At 38.2% G+C, this 21,421-nt stretch overlaps 1 protein-coding gene across 1 annotated transcript in view; it reads left to right on the top strand.

The window, feature by feature from the left end:
* Positions 1 to 21,421, top strand: part of COPG2 (COPI coat complex subunit gamma 2) — a 220,151-nt gene that overhangs the window by 58,811 nt on the left and 139,919 nt on the right. Inside the window, exons 10-19 of the mRNA XM_070423904.1 lie at positions 2,504 to 2,637; positions 3,163 to 3,230; positions 4,959 to 5,147; positions 13,043 to 13,138; positions 13,440 to 13,683; positions 16,524 to 16,599; positions 18,461 to 18,564; positions 19,491 to 19,616; positions 20,480 to 20,542; positions 21,030 to 21,169. Of these exons, the coding sequence (XP_070280005.1) occupies positions 2,504 to 2,637; positions 3,163 to 3,230; positions 4,959 to 5,147; positions 13,043 to 13,138; positions 13,440 to 13,683; positions 16,524 to 16,599; positions 18,461 to 18,564; positions 19,491 to 19,616; positions 20,480 to 20,542; positions 21,030 to 21,169 (1,240 nt within the window). The remainder of the gene's footprint in view (positions 1 to 2,503; positions 2,638 to 3,162; positions 3,231 to 4,958; positions 5,148 to 13,042; positions 13,139 to 13,439; positions 13,684 to 16,523; positions 16,600 to 18,460; positions 18,565 to 19,490; positions 19,617 to 20,479; positions 20,543 to 21,029; positions 21,170 to 21,421) is intronic.

Genomic DNA, 21,421 nt, shown 5'->3' with positions numbered 1-21,421 from the left:
TTATGTCTTTTTAAAACAGTTAAGAGAAATGAAAATAATGTATCTATATTATCTTTTATATCACTTTATGTATTTATCATTTCTAGTCTATTTCTCCTTGATTATTCATATCACTGTTTAGAGTCAATAGTTCAGTCTATATCAGATCTATTAGCAGTGCATTCTCATTCATTGCTTATCTGGGGATGTCCTTTTTCAGCCTTCATTTTTGTAGGATAGTTTTGCTGGATATAGAATTCTTGAATTTTTATTTCAGCACTTTGAATTTGACATTCTACTACCCTCTCGTCCATCGTTTTAGGTGAAATGTCAGCCATTAATTGTATTGATGCTCCTCTATTCAAGGTGATCAGTAGCTTTTATCTTGCTGCTGTCAAAATTTTCTTTGTTGTATGTTTTTACCAGTTTGTGTCTATCTGTGTGGGATCCTTTTGTATTTATGCTGCTTAGGATTTGTTGAGCTTCTTAAGTTCATAGATTAATGGTTTTCATCAAGTTTAGGAAGTTTTTAGCCACTATTTCTTCAGATATTCCTTTTGCCCCTTTGCCTCTCTCCTTTCCTTCTGAGACTCCTATTGTGCAAATGTTGCCACACATGGTCATATTCCACAGGTCTCTAAACCTTTGTTCTTTTTCTTCATTCTTTTAAAAAAAAAATTTTCCTCAGCTGGGTTATCTCAGGTTACCCATCTTCAAGTTTATGGTTCTTTCTACTGCCAGTGCAAATCAACCATTAAACTGCAGATTTGAATTTCTGACTCCAGTTATTATACTTTCCAAATCCAGAATTTCTATTTGGTTCCTTTTAAGAACTCATTTCTGTCTCTATATTAATATTCTCTTTGGTGAGGCATGATTGTCATGCCTTTAATTCCCTTTTATTCTGTAGACATGGTTTCCTTTACTTCTTTCAACATATTTATATTAGTTGACCTGAAATCTTTGCATAGTAAATCCAGCATATAGGCTTCCTCAGGAATAATGTTCATTGACCATTTAAACCCCCCCCCCCTCCCCGCTCCGCCTCCAATACATGGGCTATATTTTGCTATTTCTGTGTATCATAAATTTTTGTCAAATATTGGATATTTTAAATTATTTGATGTGAAAATTCGGGTGTTCAGATTTCCCCTTTCCCTATGCTCAGAGTTTGTTATTGTTGCTGTTTGTCGTTGTTGTTTGTTTACTGACTTTCCTGGGCTAATTCTGCAGCTTTTATTCTTGATCATGTGCAGTCATTGAAGTCTTTGCTTGGTTAGCTGAATCGTCAGATAATGATTTGACATATTTTCTTAAATGCTTTAAACCAGCAGGTCTTTCACCCTTTTCCAGTGGGCATTTTGTGTGTTGGGGCATGCCTTCCATGCTCTTGCAGTTTATAACTCTGCTTTAGGCTTCACCTCCTGCTTGCTCAGAACCTCAAAATCAAGCATAGGTGAGAAATTAGGGCTCTGTCAATCTTTCCTGGGCATCTGCACAGCCTTCCACATGCAAATGGCCTTTTAGATCCCCAGGAATATGTCAGAAATTATCAAAGCCCACTATGGACATCTTATGCCTCAGACTTTCCTTTAAGTTTTTTGTGTGCAGATTTTTGTCCCAACTGGAATCACTGCCTCTGGCAAATACAATTGCCACTGGTTTTGCAGGACAAACTCCCTGGGGATATAGGGCTTTTTTCACTAAATGAGCTATGAGTCAGATTGTCAAGGGGGGGAGGGAGGGGAAGGAGACATATGTAATACTCTTTGTAATACTTTAAGCAATAAAAAAAAGAGAGAGAGAAAAAAAAGGAGTAATCTTAGCTGATGTTTAAAGAGTAACCTTTAGGGTTAAAATGGAGTTTAGTCTCTGACATTATATTGGAAAAGTTGTTAAGCCTTATCTGTTTGGCCCTAATACTAAAACAGAATTTTGCTAGTTTAACCTCTCAACATGCATAAGTAGTCATAAAATAATATATGTACAGCGCTGGGAAGGAAGAGATTAAAGAACATATGCATACTAATATATGAATAACCTATAGACAGAGACAGTAGTGTGGTAAAGACCTGGGGGCGGAAGGAGGGTCATGGGGGAAAAGGAAAAAATCTGAAATACTTTCAACAATAAAGATAAATTTAAAATAAACATAAAAATAAAGATTAGCTCCATGAATGGGACTTTTCTAGGGAACACTCGTCTGATCAAATAGTGACAGTTCTTGGGGGCAGGGCTTTTGAGGGAGCTCCAAAGACATTTGCCTCCTCCAGTGGCTGCTGGGCTTCTGGCTTTTTTAGCTATGAGGATTGTTGCAAGCTTTTGCTAATTTCTAGAGTGCTGAAAAAGTTGATTTTGAAAATTTATGCCAGCGTTCTTATTGTTTTTATGGAGGGATGGATTTTCAGAGGTACTTCATCCATAATTCTAAAAGTGCTTTTCAATCTGTCTGTTTTCAACTACTGTGCATGTTGCCTCTGATGTTTTTGATATCTAATGATGGTCTATTTATATTTACTGACAGCCATGAAAGTCCATTCTTTGATTTCATTGAGAGCTGCTTGCGAAATAAACATGAAATGGTTATTTATGAAGCTGCTTCAGCTATCATTCATCTTCCTAACTGTACTGCAAGGGAGCTGGCACCTGCTGTTTCAGGTTGGTTATATATTTGATAGCTGGTTTTTGTTTCTATTCTTATGTTTGTTTTAAGCACCAAAGGTCTTCAGGATAGGTATTAGGAATGATTTTTGAATCTTAGCTCTGTATATATAGATGCCCTTGCATTCTGATATGTAGATGATTATTTTAGTTGCTTTACTTCTTTTTGTGAAGTTTCCCCATATAAAACATTTAAAAATAACTTTAATGCCTTCAGTTCTTTGTAATGTTTAAAAAACCCACTTGCTCTTATAACTATAAATATTCCTACCACCCATATACTGATGGGTATATTGATCCTTTTAGAAAAAAGAATAAACTTTGTATTCTCTATTTAAAGTTTTTATACCTCAACAAAATGTGCTTTTTCTATTTTTGATGACACATTTTTCATGTGAAATTTTGATGCTGTAATCTAATTTCCTTATGCATATTTTGAATATGATTTTTCATGCACTATATTTTCAAATATATGCTCTATGACGAAATGAACTATAGTTAGTGATCTTTTTTCTTTTCTAGTTCTTCAGTTGTTCTGTAGCTCTCCGAAGCCAGCTTTGAGATATGCAGCTGTGAGGACCTTGAACAAGGTAGGTCATTTATATCAATGTTTTATTGAGAAACATTAATTGTGAAGTGTTTGGTTTTCCCTCCAGGGTTAGTAAATATGATTTATTAGCTTTAGTACTGTAGTATCTCACTTGTAATGTGGCCTTAGATATGGCCATTTTCACTATCATTCAACTAAAGATTATAATTCATTTCTGACTTTTAAGCACTTTATAGTGCCATATTGTCCAATATGATGACCTTTAGCCATAAGTGGCTGTTTCCATTTAAATTAAAACTAAATTAAAAATTCAGTTCCTTAGTTACTAGTCACACCTCAAGTGCTCAGGAGCCATATGTGGTTAGTGACTATCCCATTGGATGGTATGGATATAGAACATTTCTATCATTGCAGAAAGTTATCTTGGATATGCTGGTCTATAGTAGCAACATCCAATAGAAACAAAATGGAGTCACATACAAAAATTTAAATTTTATAATAAACACATGAAAAAATTTTTTAAAGATGAGATTAATTTTAATAATACATTTTATTTAACCTAATATATATTTAAAATGTCATATTAACATGTAATCAGTATAGCATTTGAAAAGACATATTTTGCCTTTTAGTTTTTTCGTTCTAAATCTTATACATCTAGTGTTTTTTCTTAAATATTTACAGTATATCTCAATTTGAACTAGCCACATTTCAAATGCTTAGTAGTCACATGTGGCTATTGACTACCATGTAGCATGGTTCTAGAGGCTGCATTACAGAATAAGTTAAATAACCATAAAAATTTTAAATGAAAGTTTAATATAGTAAACGACTTGTCATAAGGTGGTGAGTGATTGGTTATGGGTTAATTATGTGAATAATTGGAGGACAGAGCAGTTTAGAGCAGCCAAGGGATAGCAATGTGAATTGTATTCGAAGAGTTGGTATAGGTCCACATTCCTTCATCTGTGACCTTGGAGCCAGATGTGTCTCGGAATTCTGTATTTTGTGAAATTTAGAAAGGTTCTATAATGTTATATCTTATATACTAACCCCATTGAGCCTGGAGCTGTAACCACCATTAGACACATTAAAATTTCTGTATGATAATATGATTATCCTTGGTAAGTGGAATAAATTAAGACTTAGTTTTACAGTAGTTTGGGTCATATTTTGCGGTTAAGTGAATTTTGAGGCAATACTTTGCTGTTTTCAAATTTTTTTATTGCTATAGGCAGAGAGGTAAATGGCACCTACAAAAAGAAACTGAAGAATGGCAGACATGTTTTAGTGACCATGAGCAATCCAGTTTGGATGGAATTTGTTTGCTTAAATACAGAAGTGTTTTCTAAGTGATAAGATATTAACAGTCTTTGAGCAGTATTTACCACGTGAGGTCCTATTTTCAGAGAACCTAACATCCAGTCGAATGGGTATCAATGTGCACAGGTACTATAAGGAAAAACAGGCCAACTGTAATAAAAGACAGACTGTAATATTGTTAGAAAGATTATACAAACCTGGGAAGAAAAAGTGCTATCCTGTTCTTTGACTATGATTGTTAATCATTCATCAAATGATATATCATACCTTTTTAATTGGAAACATTCTTTTTGAAACAATTTTAACCTATATTGTCCCATTCAGTTTTTAAAAAGCCACTTACCTTAAATTACAATTTCTATTTTTCTCTTCTTTTTTTTTTTTTATTAAATTCTGGTTTTTATCAATAGGAATTTGCTTAATATTTTTCTTGCCCTTCCACAAGGTGGCAATGAAGCACCCCTCTGCTGTGACTGCCTGCAATCTGGACTTAGAAAACTTGATCACAGACTCAAATAGAAGCATTGCTACCCTGGCCATTACAACACTTCTCAAAACAGGAAGTGAGAGCAGTGTGGACAGACTAATGAAGCAGATATCTTCTTTTGTATCTGAAATTTCAGATGAGTTCAAGGTAAGAATACGATCATCTTTTCTTCCAATCTCTATGGCTTGCCTATTTTTTTTTTTCTTTTTATTTTTTATTTTATTGATTTTTTTACAGAGAAGGGAGAGGGATAGAGAGTTAGAAACATCGATGAGAGAGATCGACCAGCTGCCTCCTGCACACCCCTCAGTGGGGATGTGCCCGCAACCAAGGTACATGCCCTTGACCAGAATCGAACCCGGGACCCTTCAGTCCGCAGGCCGAGGCTCTATCCACTGAGCCAAACCGGTTCGGCAAGGCTTGCCTATTTCTTAACAATATCTTTTGATGAGCAAAAGTTTTAAATGTTTATGAAGTCTAATTTATTAATATTTTTTTTGTTTCATAGTTATTGCTTTCTGTGTCCTGAGAAGCCTTTGGCTACTTACTTCTACATCTTAACGATATTTTCTTATGTTTTATTCTTAATATTTTGTGGTTTTAGCTTTTATATTTTGATCTGTGATCTAACTTGAATTGATATTTGTGTATTATGTGTGATAAGTTCAGTATTTTCCCATACCAATATCTAGTCATTCCAGCATCATTTGTTGAAAAGACCCATTGGCATGCTTGGACATCTTTGTCTGAAAAGCAGATAACCATAGACTTGTAGGTATATTTCTGGGCTCCTTTATCATATTCCATTGATCTACTTATCAGTACTATGCCAATACCCACTGTATTTTATTATAGTTTTATGGGTACCTCTTCAATGTCAAGTAGTGAAGTAATGTGGTCTTTAAACTTTGTCCTTCTTTTTAATAATCTGTTTCTTTGCATTTCCATATAAAATTTAGAACCATTTTATAATTTCTGTAAAACAAAGCCTGTTAGGATTATGATTGGGGTTGTGTTGAATCTATAAATTAATTTGAGAAGAACTGACATTTTAACAGTATTAATTCTTCTAGTTCATGAATATAGTATACCTTCCTCTTTATTTAGGTTTTTATTCTGAGCAGTGTTTTGTAGCATTAATTCTAGAGGTCTTGCACATCTTTTGTTGAATTTATATCTGAATATTTTATGCTTATGACTCTATCTTATTAAAATTTCTATTTCATTGTTTGCTACCAGTATGTTAAAAAATCTCCCCCCCCCCCCCCCCCACTTTCCCATAACTTGGTATCCTTGTAAAGTATCCTTATCAGTTCTACTAGTTGCTGTATACATTCCTTAGGATTGTCTATATAAATAATCATGTCATCTGTTAATAGAGACAGTTTTACATTTTCATTTCCAATCCAAAAGCTTTTCTTTTCTTTTTCTTGCCTTATTGAAATGGCTAGGAGTTCCAGTGCAGCGTTGAATAGAACTTGTGAAAATGTGCTAGAGATAATCAGAAGAATAATAAATTTCAGCTAGAAGAACTAAAATAGAAAGACCTTATTCTTTTGTCTTATTTCTCAGAGTATAATTGACCCTATTTACTCTGTTATAGGATATATCTAGTCTTTTAAACGACAAGCCTAGCCTGTATGTTTAAGCAGACATTTTGAATCTTTGGGAAACCTATGAAGGTCATTTTGTACTATAGCTTATTGAATGAATCTCCTGTGCTTGAGCATTTAGAGTTTGCAGTATTTTGCAATTACAAAGAACGCTGCAGTGGATAACCTTGTGCATTTGTTTCCTTGAAATGTTAGCGGTGTATCTTTAGGGTAAATCCCTAGAAGTCCATATGCTAGGTTGAAGGGTAAATAAATATGTAGTTTTGTAGAGAAAGGTAAGTTCTACCAGCACTGTATGAGTGTCAGTTTCCCCTTAGTCTCACCAATGGAATGTGTTACATTTTGACGTTTGGCCAACCTGATGGATATAGTTTTAATTTGGATTTATTTTGTTATGAGGGAAGTTAAACATCTTTTCTTATATTTTAGGATCATTTAATATTTCTTTTTAAGTGTTGTCTGCTCATATATTTTCCCCATTTTTATAGGTGTCTTGGTTTTTTGTTTCCTTACTTATTTAAAGGTTTTTTTGTATATGTATATTAGGGATATAGGTTCTTTATCTATGAAATGTGTTATTTTTTCTGAGTTTGCTATTTGTCTTTTGACTTTTTTATGACATCTTTTGTCATGCAAAAGTTTATTTTGCTGTAGTCAAATTTGTCAATCTTATCTTTTATTGCTTTGACTTTTGAATAATAGCCTTTCCCTTCAGATTATAGAATCTTAATGTTTCTTCTGGTATGTTTACAGTTTCACTAGACGCCCCATGCATGAATTTGTGCACCAGTGGGGTCCCTTGGCCTGGCCTGCGAGATTGGGAAGAAACCAACTCTCTGACATCCCCCAAGGGGTTCCGGATGGCGAGAGGGTGCAGGCCAGGCCGAGGAATCCCACCAGTGCACAATCGGGGCCAGGGAGGGACGTGGGAAGGCTCCAGGATGTGTCTGGCCCAACTCACTCAGTCCCAATTGGCCAGACCCCAGCAGCAAGCTAACCTACCGGTTGGAGCATCTGCCCCCTGGTGGTCAGTGCACATCATAGCAAGCAGTTGAGTGGCCTTAGCCTATCATTAGCATATTACGCTTTGATTGGTTGAATGGCTGACTGGACGACCAGACACTTAGCATATTAGGCTTTTATTTTATAGGACCAGAGGCCCGGTGCATGAAATTTGTGCATGGCGACGGGGGGGAGGGGGGGGGTTCCTCAGACCCGCCTGCACCCTCTCCAATCTGGGACCCTTTGGGGGATGTCTGACTGCTGGTTTAGGCCTGGCCTGCGGGATTGGGCCTAAACTGGCAGTCGGACATCCTTCTCACAATCTGGGACCACTGGCTCCTAACTGCTTGCCTGCCTGCCTGCCTGCCTGATCACCCCTAACCCCTCTGCCTGACTCCCTGATTGCCCCTAACCCCTCTGCCTGCCTGCCTGATCGCCCCTAACTGCCTCTGCTTGCCAGCCACATCGCCCTTACCTTGCCCCCCTGCCGGGCTGATCTCCCCTAATTTGCCCCCCGCCGGCCTGATCACCCCTAACCACCTCTGCCTCAGTCCCTGGCCTAAGCCGCAGTCTGGCCTCCCTCTGTGGGAGGCGACCTGGCAGATCAGGGGAAGGCGCCACCCTCATTACCCCGCTGCTGTTGCCACTGCTGGCCTGAGCCTGGGCCCTTTGCAGCCGCTGCAGCTTTGTCCAAAAGGATGTCCACCCTAATTAGCATGTTATGCTTTTATTAGTATAGATAGATGGTTTACATTTAGATCTCTGATCTATTGGATTATATTATATATGAAATGAGAAATGGATCTAATCTCATTTTTTTCAATAACCTGTTGCTCCCAACCCCCCATTTTTATTCAATAAACTTTTTGCTTGTTATTTAAAACTAATAGCCCAGTGCATGAAATTCGTGCACATTAAAAGGGAATTAATTGCCCTAACCGGTTTGGCTCAGTGAATAGAGCATCGGCCTGCAGACTCAAGGGTCCCAGGTTCGATTCTGGTCAAGGGCATGTACCTTGGTTGTGGGCACATCCTCAGTGGGGAGTGTGCAGGAGGCAGCTGATTGATGTTTTTCTCTCATCGATGTTTCTAACTCTCTATCCCTCTTCCTTCCTCTCTGTAAAAAATCAGTAAAATATATTTTTTAAAAAGGGAATTAATTAGCAGAGATATTTTAATATTGCTATTTGCCCTTTCTCTATAATAGAAGTGTGAGAGATGAAAGGAAATTAGTAAAATGTATATGAAAATAATATATAAATTTATTAATAAATAAACAGTAACAAAAGGATATAACAACAACAGAGGCATGATATAAAAACGACAAAAACTTGATATGAAATCAACAAAAACATGATATAAAAACAATAGTGATGCAAACAACGACTAATAAAGTGATTAAACTTATTCTAATATCTCCCTGTACACCATTAAGAGTGAAAACACTTTCAGAGTGCTTGACTAATTTCCCTTGTAATGAAGTACTTAGAACTTTAACTGTAACATCAGATGCTCTTCAAACTCGAGAGAAAGCAACATATAACTGACCATGTGCAAAAACGGGTTCAGGTAGGAATATGCCTACTTTGTCTAGAGTTTGTCCTTGTGATTTATTAATAGTCATCACAAATGCTGGCATCATGGGAAACCGTCGTTGAATAAATTTAAATGGGAGGCCAGTGTCAGATGGGGACAAATTAATTCTTGGAATCAGAACAGCCTCTCCCTCTGCAGATCCTGTTAATACTTCAGCTTCGATAATGTTAGTTAATAATCTTTTGATAATAAATCTGGTACCATTACAAAGACCCCATTTACTATTGAGCTTTCTCAATAGCATGATGATTGCACCCACTTTCAATTTTAATTTATGACACGGCATTCCCGAAGGAGTAATACTATTAAGAAATTCGATGGGAAAATTTTCCTTTTCAGCATCATCTGTGGAGTCAATGGAATCATCACTCAAATATGTGTGAAAATTTCCATCGAGTATATCCAAATTTTCTTCATTTAATTTTTGAACATGCTCATTTTTTGGACAAAGAATTGCATGTTTAGATATATGTTTAATATTATCTATAGCAGTGGTTCTCAATCTTGGCTGCGCATTAGGATCACCTGGGAATCTTTTTAAAATCCTGATTCCTGGGCCTCATCCTCTGGAAATTGTTTCTTTGTTATGGGGTAGGGCCACAACATTAGTAACAAAGAAGCAGAATTAAAACTTTATTGTGGGGAGCCGCTACAGTGTTTTGGACAGGTTCAAGCCTTGGACTAATGAGAGGGCACAGTCCTCTTATTGCCACATGCAAGTCCCAGCTTGGAGGGCAGGGCCCTCCTAGCAAAATTATAGCCAACAGCTATAGTTGTAAGCTTGAACCTATGGTCCGAACACGTGGCCCCACGTGCCTGAGTGATGTAGGCTTCATAGAGTTCAGGTGCATGTAGTTGAGTAGGATTGAAACCTAGGAGAATGTTGTAAACATCTTGGTCACGCCCTTACTTTGCCTCGTGGCATCTGCTATAAAATAAAGACACAGCTGTGGTCGTGGTCGCTGTCTCTCAGAGAAGCAGCGTCCCACCGAGACCCAGCTTTCATTATCTTGTCTGTCTTTTCTAAGCCTTTTCTGCTGCCCCCACTCAGAGTCACCCTTGGCCGTGCTGGCGTAGCACACTTTATAAAGATATGCCTTCATGCTCCGAGGGCAGGTTCCTGCCCCAAACCCTGCCCTCACCGGAAACAGCTCCGGGAAACAGCTCGGGGGAGGGCGCAGCCGTTGCCAAGACAACCCCTGCAGGACTGACTTCCTTCTGCTTGGCCACGGCGGTTGTGGTCATGATGAACACCACCCATGGTTTTTATATAAGTAGATACCACCTTTAACATATACTAAAGTATATGTACTTGGGTCTATTTCGGGGCTTTCTATTCTATTATGTTGTTTTCTTTATTCATAAATCACGATCACACACTATTTTAAATATAGAAGCTTTGCAGAATGTATTAATATTTATTAGCTGCCTCTCATAACTCTTTATTTTCATTGTTTCCCTAGCTAGTCTTATGTGTATATTTTTCCTTATGACTAGTGTTAACTTGTCTAGCTTCATAAAAATATCTCCTTGGTGTTTTTATTGGGATCACATTAATTTATAAGTTAACTTAATGTTAAGACATTTTAACCAAGAATAGTGATGTTTTATAATTTGTTCAAGTTACTTTTGTGCCTTTCAAAATATTTAATAGTATTTTTATTAGTTTTGAATGTCTTAAATGCTTTTCCTAACTATATTATCTTTTGTTATTATATGTTTTAACCCATTATAACTTTTAACTAGTTATTTTTCATGCAATGATTAGTATTATTTTTGCATTTTAATTTTATATCCTACTACCTTGTTGAATTATTTTATTTAGTTTTATTATTGCTTTTGTAGGATTTCCAGGTATATTGTCATATCATCTGTAAATAAAGATAGTTAAGTCTTTTATTTTTCAATTCTTATTCCTCTAATTGTTTTCTCTTGTCTAATTGCATTAGCTAATAACTCCATAGTAATGTTGAATAATAGTCGATAGTGGCATCCTTATATTATTTCTGACCTTAATGGGAATGCCTCTTGGTGTTCTCTATGTAGTAATATGCTGACATTAGGATTGAGGTGTGAGTGTGTAAAATGGAACTATCTACCCATTTCTATTTTTTTTTTCAAGAATTTTTATTAGTAATGGGTGTTGGATATTTATCAAAGTCTTTTCAGCATCTATGGATATAATCATATGATTTTTCTTTACTGACTCATTAATATATGCATTATATTAACTAATTTTCTAAAGTTGAACCGTTGTTGCATTCTTGGTATAAATCCCATTTCATGATGAAATATTATTTTCTTACTGTAGTGTTGGAGTTGTTAGCTAATATATCACTTAGAATTTTTGCATCAATATTTATAAATGAATTCCATCTAAAATTTTCCTTTTTGCATGTATCACATCTTTATTATGTTTTGGTATGATTGCTTCATAAAAAAACTGGATGTTTGCTGTGCCCAGGTGGCTCAGTTGATTGGAGCATCATCCCGTACACCAAAAGGTTGTGGTTTCAATTCCTGGTTAAGGCACATACCTAGGTTGTGGGTTTGATCCCTGGCTGGGTGCATACAGGAGGCAACTGATTGATTGTTTTCCTTCATTTTCTATGTTCTGAAATGATGTGTATAGATTGGGACTATCTGGTTGTTGAGAAACAATTCCCAATTCTCCAAGAGTTTCTTGTATTTCTGCACATCTTGCAAGTTAGGCACTAACTGCCCTTTGTTTCCTACCGTCCTAGCTTTGTTCCCTTTGTGTAGTGCAAGGTATCTTCCAACCTTAGAAAATATAGTGTCTCCCTGTACAGGGCATATTTCAATACAGCTCTAGAAGACAAAGCTACTGTTCCCTGTAGAGCAGCGGTTCTCAACCTGTGGGTCGCGACCCCTTTGGCAGTCGAACGACCCTTTCACAGGGGTCGCCTAAGACCATCCTGCATATCAGATATTTACATTATGATTCATAACAGTAGCAACATTACAGTTATGAAGTAGCAACGAAAATAATTTTATGGTTGGGTCACAACATGAGGAACTGTATTTAAAGGGCCAGAAGGTTGAGAACCACTGGTGTAGAGCAAAAAGCAAACATGCTCACTGTCCAGTATAAGAAAAATAATGTTTCCCTTCAGAACACAAGACCGGCATGCTTATTGCCCATTGTAAAATACTCAAGTGCCATACCTCAGGGTTCTTCTCCTGTAATGCAATGGACTCAGTGTTATCTGCCCCTTTTTGCATTGCCCTGTGGGGATTGGGGCTCAGGAAACTGGTTCCAAATACTGGTATGGTAGCTACTGCTATTACAATGAGTAATTTACTGTCTTTCATCTCTGATCCTGGAGTCTTATGTTTTCTACTAGCATTAATGAAATTGTGGCAGGCTCGCTTGTTAGCTTGCAAGTAAGGTAACATCTCACACCCTTCTCACTTGACACTGGTCTTTAAAGTTGTGGTAAAATTATTCTAGAAACCATTTTGTAAAGTAGTTTTATGGTAACTTTCTATTTCTTCTATGGAAATCAGTCTGTTTAATCTTTTAATCTTTACTGTTCACTTTAAAATTTTTATGTGCTTATTTATTTGGAGCAAAGGAATGGGGTCTCTTGAGTTAACTTTTTATTTTCCCTTGAGGTCTCTTGGCTTATCTTTCATGAAGAACCATTGCAATTTTGAATAACTACAGCACCTTCTTAGCTTACAGTAAATAAAGTATGCTTAGTAGCTAAAGTTATAAAGATGAATGTCCTTTCTGTGTTGGTCTTTTTATGGGTGGTAGTAGTACAGTCATTATAAAGGTGAATGGCCTTTCTGTTTGTTTTTCTGCAGGTGGTGGTTGTACAGGCAATTAGTGCTCTCTGTCAGAAATACCCACGAAAGCATGGCGTCATGATGACTTTCCTCTCCAACATGCTCCGAGACGATGTAGGTGGACTAGTTTGTAAATCATAGGAAGTTGCTCTCTTAAATTCTTACGATTCCCATTAAATGTCATAGTATTTAAAGCAGCATGTGTCTCTCAAATAGTGTGCTTACTTCTGGTTGCTGACTTATCATTACTAAACATGCTATGGCTCTAGCTTTCCCTGCAGAAAAAAAAACACACTTCTGTTTCTTTCATGAAGGAAGGGAAGGGAAATTTTAATATTATAAGCATAAGCCTTGGAGTATAAGCATTTCTCCAAAAAGCATCCTCAGAACGAATGGGAGTTTTCTCTTTTGCCAGGGAGGCTTTGAATATAAACGGGCCATTGTGGACTGCATCATCAGCATTGTGGAAGAGAACCCTGAGGCTAAAGAAGCAGGTCTAGCCCACCTCTGTGAATTCATTGAGGACTGTGAGCACACTGTTCTGGCTACAAAGATTCTACACTTGCTGGGCAAAGAGGGCCCCAGAACGCCTGCTCCCTCCAAGTATATCCGCTTTATTTTCAATAGAGTCGTACTGGAAAATGAGGCTGTTAGAGCTGGTAAGTCATTGGAACACTGATAATGGCGTAACTGCTGATCTTTTTAAATGTGTAACTCAAGGGGGTGGTGATGAAATTGGAAAATTTCTACTTGATGGTGGGATCCTTCCTATACTTCCCATGTTTGATAAACTTGAAATAGCCACTCATGAACTTATTTCCCACTTTCTCTTCAACTCACTATAATCTAGCTCTCTTCCTTAAAAATCCTCTGAAGCTATTTAAAAAATATATCACTTATAAGCGAGTTGGAAAATCAAGTTAAATACTCTAATGTTTTTATCTTTGTTCACCTCTCAGTCAGTTTAATGTGCTATTGACTAAACTCTCCCTTGGCTTCCACAATAGCCTGCATCTTTCCATCACTCCTCAGTCTTATTTATAGAGCTTCTCTTCCATTCCCTAAAATAATAGTTTTCTTAGGGGTTTGTCTTCTTACCATACACACTTATTCTGGTGATCATTTTCAGAGCTCTATTCATAGGCGGTGACATTGCAGTCATGTCTCTTTCCTGAACTTTTATGTCCAGCTATCTAAGGCACTTCTAATTCAACTTAAAACTAAACTCACCCAAACCTTTATCATCCATTCCTTTGGAAAGGCAGAAACTTATTCTCCTGTTTTATAATCTCCACCTGTTCTTTGGCAAAATTCCATCAATTCTGACTCTTTAATATTTCTTCGTTCTCTTTTTCCTTTATTTTCATGGGTGCTGCTTTAGGCTCTCCTTCATTTCCAGTGCCAACTAGTGTGACTGCTGCCATTCTCATACAGATCTAGTCTGTACTCCACACTGTGCTACAAAAATGGACTTTGCATTTAAAATCTGCTTATAAGTTTAGTGTAGCGTACTCTGCTGCAAATACACAAATTCATCCTGTGTTTAACATCCTATGTAATAAAAGGGTAATATGCAAATTGTCCCCTTGACTGGGAGTTCGACTGGAGTTCGACCAGGAGGCAGGACCAGCCTGCCAACTGCCACGGCCCCTCCCCCTGGCCTGTCCCGCCCCCTTTCACTCCCCACCCTCCCCAATCGGGGGCTGGGACGGCCAACCTCCCACATCCCCTCCCCCCAGCCGTGCACCAGGCCTCTAGTCTATACTAATAATCTATACTAATAAAAGGGTAATATGCTAATTAGACCAGACATCTTCCAGACATCCTTCCAGAAAAAGCCTTGGTGGCGGGTCTGAGGCAGAGGCAGTTGGGGGTGATCAGGCCAGCAGGGGAGAGCAGTTAGGGAGATCAGGTCAGCAGGGGAGAGCAGTTAGGGCGATCAGGCAGGCAGGGGAGCAGTTAGGGGCATCAGGCAAGCAGGAAGAGTGGTTATGGGCAAGCAGGCAGAGTGGTTAGGGGCGATCAGGCAGGCAGGCAGGTGAGCAGTTAGGAGCCAGAGTCCCGGATTGTGAGAGGGATATCCGACTGTGTCCCCTCCCCGAGGCCGTGCACAAATTTGTGCACCAGGCCTCTAGTCTATACTAATAATCTATACTAATAAAAGGGTAATATGCTAATTAGACCAGACATCTTCCAGACAAAGCCATGGTGATGAGGCAGAGGTAGTTAGGAGCAATCAGGCCAGCAAGAGAGAGCAGTTAGGTTAGGGGCAATCAGGCCAGGAGGGGAGAGCAGTTAGGGCAGTGGTTCTCAACCTGTGGGTTGTGATCCCTTAGGCAGTCGAATGACCCTTTCATAGGGGTCACCTAAGACCATCCTGCATATCAGATATTTACATTACGATTCATAACAGTAGCAACATTACAGTTATGAAGTAGCAACGAAAATAATTTTATGGTTGGGTCACAACATGAGGAACTGTATTTAAAGGGCCAGAAGGTTGAGAACCACTGAGTTAGGGGGATCCCTGAGGGATCGGGCCTAAACCGTCAGTCGGACATCCCCTGAGGGGTCCTGGATTGGAGAGGGTGCAGGCCGGGCTGAGGAACCCCCCCCCCCCCCCACCCATCCCCATGCATGAATTTTGTGCACTGGGGCTCTTGTCCTTTAATAATAGAGGCTAAACCACAACCTATTTTTGTTTTATTTCTAGTCTCTCTTGTCTGCTCCTGCTTTCAAACATGGGATCCTATTCTTCAGCCTTCCTCACCTGTGTCTAGTTCCAATCTGACATTATGCTTTCTTCTCTGGACTGAGGGTCTTTGCACTTGTCATTCTCTCTGCTTTAATACTATTTTCCTTCCATTTCCCTTTGGCTAATGTTACTTGTTCTTAAATATTTAGCTCTACTTTTCTTCACCAATTCTGACTTAAGTTTCTTTCTCTGTATTCACTTATCTTCCTGGATATGGTTCTATCATGGACTTATTGTGCTGTGTTGTAATCATCTTTTTACTTACCTGTCATTCCCACTAGACTACAACTCCTTCATGTCAGGGGCTATTTCTTCTATCTTTCTTTCCCCAGCACCTATCACAGTTCCTTGCAAAAGTTATGTGAGCAATAAATCTTTATTGAATTAAGTGAATTTTAATAATAGAGCATCTTTTTATGCTTGGAGCTTGTTGTTTGAGATTATAGCTTAATTATATCAGTATGATATATAAGAGGTAGTAGTGGGATTGGAGGAGTGCTCATAAAAAGAAATTGATATGATTTTTCCTACAATGCATGGAGGATTTTCCTATTCATAGCTCTCTTGGGCCTACAGATTTCTGTTAATGCTTAAATGGATCAAAGAAATAAGATCAAGACACAATAAAACAATAAGAGAGTTTATTCCCTCTCAACATGGGTAAACTTTTCTAATTTTTTGAATGATTATTACTTAATGCAAGAAACCAATATTTACGTTGCTTCATTTTATGCTTCATTATAGCTGCTGTGAGTGCTTTGGCTAAATTTGGGGCTCAGAATGAGAATCTCCTCCCAAGCATCCTTGTACTCTTACAAAGGTAAGTAAAAGAATGTTATTTTTTGGAGTCTTTTTTTTTTTTTAAATAAGAACTGCCATATGGCTGAATAGAGTTCCTCATTGTACCATATCAAATGCATTACAGGACCTAAGAATAGAGCTGATGGAGTAAGTGAGGGGCAAATGGCATTTTTGTTCTCTTCTAGTAATTTTGTGTATGCTAAGTACATATAAAATTTGATTTTGAATTTCTCATTTCTCTTTGTGTGAGTTTGAGAAAGTGACTTAAAGGTGTATGCCTCAATTTGTATATTAGGAGCTAACTTCAAAGTGATTCACTAAGTAGAGTTGCAAATTTCAGCTTCTCATGGTCTCTCTGACTCCCTATTTGATGAGGAAAAGACTTGATGTGAGCAAAAACTGTGGTTATATCTTATTAAAAGAGAGAAATTACAAACCAAAGGCTGGTTGGTTTAAATGAACAATGCTTGGATTTTGAGTGCTTTTTAATATCCTTAGAAAGTCTAACATTCCCATTTTTTAATTATAAAGAAGCCTAAGTCTTTATCAGGATCATGTGGTTGCAGATCCAAGAAAAGACTCCAAACTGCTATCTTATGTTATTGAGTTCTTCTTAATTATTTTTTTAATTCTTTATTATTATTATTTTTTAAAATATATTTTATTGATTTTTTAGAGAGGAAGAGAGAGTGGTAGAGAGTGAGAAACATCGATGAGAGAGAAACATCGATCAGCTGCCTCCTGCACACCCCCTACTGGGGATGTGCCCGCAACCAAGGTATATGCCCTTGACCGGAATCGAACCTGGGACCTTTCAGTCCACAGGCCAACGCTCTATCCACTGAGCCAAACCGGTCAGGGCAATTCTTTATTATTGAAAGTATTTCATATGTCTCTTCCCCCTCCCCCCATTGTCTTCTCCCAGCCTGCCCCTGCCCCCCAGTCCCAGCCTTCACCCCCTCCCCCCCCATTGTCTTTATCCATTGGTTATGCTTATATGCATACAACTTCTTTGGTTGATCTCTTCCCCCCAAGTTCTCCCCCCACCCGCCACCCTCCCCTACTTTCCCTCTGAGGTTTGAGGGTCTGTTCGATGCTTCTATGTCTGGATCTATTTTTGTTTGTCAGTTTATGTTGTTCATTATATTCCACAAATGAGTGAGATCATGTGATACTTATCCTTCTCTTCCTAATTATTTTAATGCCTATTTATATAGTGCTTATTTACCAATTGGGAGCAGTACTCAAGATTTATGGTGATTTTAGGATACACTGTTGGCTGTTGTTGAGTTCTTTTATAATAAAGGTAGTGTCGCCAAAACCGGTTTGGCTCAGTGGATGGAGCGTTGGCCTGCGGACTGAAGGGTCCCGGGTTCGATTCCGGTCAAGGGCATGTACCTGGGTTGCCGGCACATCCCCAGTGGGAGATGTGCAGGAGGCAACTGATCGATGTTTCTCTCTCATCGATGTTTCTAACTCTCTATCTCTCTCCCTTCCTCTCTGTAAAAAATCAATAAAATATATTTTTTTTAAAAAATAAATAAATAAAGGTAGTGTCAGCCCTAACCGGTTTGGCTCAGTATGTAGAGCATCGGCCTGCGGACTGAAGGGTCCCAGGTTTGATTCCGGTCAAGGGCATGTACCTTGGTTGTGAGCACATCCCCAGTAGGAGGTGTGCAGGAGGCAGCTGATTGATGTTTCTCTCTCATCGATGTTTCTAACTCGCTATCTCTCTTCCTTCCTCTCTGTAGAAATCAATAAAATATATTTTTTTAAAAAGGTAGTATCACATGCCCTGGTTGTGTTCTTTAGATGTGGTGGTAAAGCTCTTGGGAATCTTTAGGGTGCTGTGTGACATGCCTATTGTATCCCCTGGACAGGTGTATGATGGATACTGATGATGAGGTCCGAGACAGAGCTACTTTCTATCTGAATGTGCTGCAGCAGAAACAGATGGCATTGAATGCTACATATATCTTCAATGGTTAGTGAGAGCCACGGATGTAGACAAATATACTTTTGGTATCTTGGAAGCATGTCTTAAGATGATATGCATATGAGCTGACTTTACTAGGCAAAATGCTTCTTTTATGTTTTTGACTGCACTTCCATTTCTAGGGAAATCTAAAGTATGTAAAAGCCCAAAGAATATTGCTTGCTCCTGATCCTTTTTGAGCTCATTCTTGAATGGGTTTACCTTTTCTCCCTTTTCTTACGCTACTAGAGGCTTGGTGCATGAAATTTGTGCACTGGGGTTGGGAGGTGTCCCTTAGCCCCACCTGCATCCTCTTGCAGTCTGGGAGCCCTCAGGGGATGTCCAACTACTGGCTTAGGCCATTCCCTGGGGTTGGGCCTAAGCTGGCAGTCAGACATCCCTCTTGCAGTCTGGGAGTCCTTGCTCCTTACTGCCTGCTCACTGCTCCTTAGTGCTGCCATGGAGGCGGAAGAGGCTCCTGCCACTGCGCTCACCAGCCATGAGCCCGACTTCTGGTTTAGCGGCACTCTGTCTGTGTGAGTGCACTGACCACCAGGGGGCAGCTCCTGCATTAAGCGTCTGCCCCCTGATGGTCAGTCCACATCATAGTAACCCGTAGTTCTGGTCATTCTGCCATAATGGTCACTTAGGCTTTTATTATATAGATCATTGTTCCCACATGGCTAAGTTGCTCTCTTTTATGGAAGGTACTTATATTTTGTTGAAAATGTTTATGCTCTGCTCCCATGCTTCCTTGAATGAAATTATAAGAAAGTTTTATATAATAGCCTTTACTTTTAATTTCTTATGTTATAAAGTCTGTGGTTATATTTTCCCCTCCTTCAGAAAGAGTAGATTACACAGTATAAATCTGGGCCCATCTGGATCCTAGTATTGGCAAGAAGTTATAATGCTGAGATTTCTCTGTTTCATAGGTCTGACAGTGTCTATACCAGGGATGGAAAAAGCTTTACATCAGTATACATTAGAGCCTTCAGAAAAGCCCTTCGACATGAAATCTATTCCTCTTGCTATGGCTCCTGCCTTTGAACAGAAAGCAGGTAATGGGACCACTTCATTCTTTAGTGTTTCTATGTTTAAGTAGTGTTATTAGCATATTTTCTCTAATACATCCTTTGTTTGCTTAATTGTCACTCTGTATTTCTAAATCTTTTTAGAAGTATGGTGGATGATGTTTTTAATTAGGTTTTAAATTATTTTCCTGGTTTTCACATAAAAGCTCAAATATGAAGTGTGACCAGATTGAAAGTTTTTCTTTTTCCATGTTTAATATTGCAGAATCTGAAGTTAGCTGTCACTGTGTGTCTCAGAGCTGCAATTGTGCTGTCACCTCCTGTTTTTATTTTCTGAAGTTGGTAATTTCTTAATTTTACTATTGGAGGTTTGTCTTGAAAGAATTTATGGGACAAGATCATAAAAGAAAATGTTCCCAAGGGATAGCTAACTATAAAATTAAGGAAGGAAGAAAGGAAGGAAGGAAGGAAGGAAGGAAGGAAGGAAGGAAGGAAGATGTTTAATGGTCAGACTGAGAAAGAATGATCTTAACTTTGAACCTTTTCAGTTTTTCTGTTGATACCATACAAGTAATTTTTCCTATTTGAATCATGAGAAGACTTGTTTTATAAATAGTTCCTTCTTTTGAGAATATTTTTTTGTACATTCTCGTCCATTTAAAGCAAATACTATATTTTAGGGCTTACTTTATTATATCACAAAATATGTTCACTAAGTAAATTTTAATTTGAACATCTCTCTAAAAAAATGTGACAGAAGCCTACTGGTGTTTTTAGCAGTGGCTTATTTTATGTGTGTTAGAAGCTTCTGTCCTGATGTCTTTCTGTCTGCATTTTCAGCTTGATAATGGGAGGAAAGCTCACTTGATTGCTCATATCTGTCTTTTTAGAAATCACACTTGTGGCTACTAAGTCAGAGAAGTTGGCTCCTTCCAGGCAAGACATTTTCCAAGGTATGGTAAATTGATGGGTAGAAGTAATAGTCTGCACCCTAGGCATTATAAATATAATGAAGTGCACTACTTTCATTCAGTTTGATGAATTCCCAGTGCAGGAAATCTTTGTGTGGCTGATATTTGTTGTTATAGGTTATAGTTGCTGTACAGGTTATAGTTGCTGGGGCTACCTGAAGTCCATGGAACATTACAATTGCCGAAGCTAATGTGCTAACTGGGAATGTTGTTCTTCATATCCTAGGTAACAGGGAACTCAAATTCTAAGAAATTAGGAATATAAGGTTTTTTTGCTTTTAGTAATTGAGTATATAAACTCTTAAAATATTAATTTATGAAAGCTTGGGGATATATCAGAGTTTAATTATTAGCTAGGTGATGGAAACTAAAACATCATGAGCATCTAGAATAATGTCCTCCTAGATTATTCTCATTTTGGGTCATCTTCTCATTTTGTTTTCTTCCTTATTTTTTTTTTTCTTGATAGAACAATTGGCTGCTATTCCTGAGTTCATGAATCTGGGACCCTTGTTCAAGTCTTCTGAGCCTGTTCAGCTTACAGAAGCAGAGACCGAATACTTTGTTCGTTGTGTGAAGCACATGTTTACCAATCACATTGTGTTCCAGGTGAGATAAGTTCCCTACCCAGCCCCTATGGGAGCTTACTAGGCTTGGAGACCAGTATTAACTCCCCTGTAATTTGTAATTCTAGTAGTTCTTCTTATAGAGAAGGAAAGGAACTTAGCAGCATTTCTGGTTTTCCTTCCTATGGCTACAGAGATGCCTTCGTATGATGGGTTAAAAACTAAAAGGACTTAAAAATAAAATATCTGGAAAAGTTTCACAACATAAAGTATAAGCTGCTAAAAAATAATCGTC

The sequence above is a fragment of the Myotis yumanensis genome, unplaced genomic scaffold, assembly GCF_028538775.1.
Source record: "Myotis yumanensis isolate MYYU_CA2020_CCGP unplaced genomic scaffold, mMyoYum1.0.hap1 SCAF_9, whole genome shotgun sequence".
Classification (NCBI taxonomy): Eukaryota; Metazoa; Chordata; class Mammalia; order Chiroptera; family Vespertilionidae; genus Myotis; species Myotis yumanensis.
The sequence above is the reverse complement of the archived record's forward strand: the minus strand, read 5'-3'. Positions and strand labels throughout refer to the sequence as shown.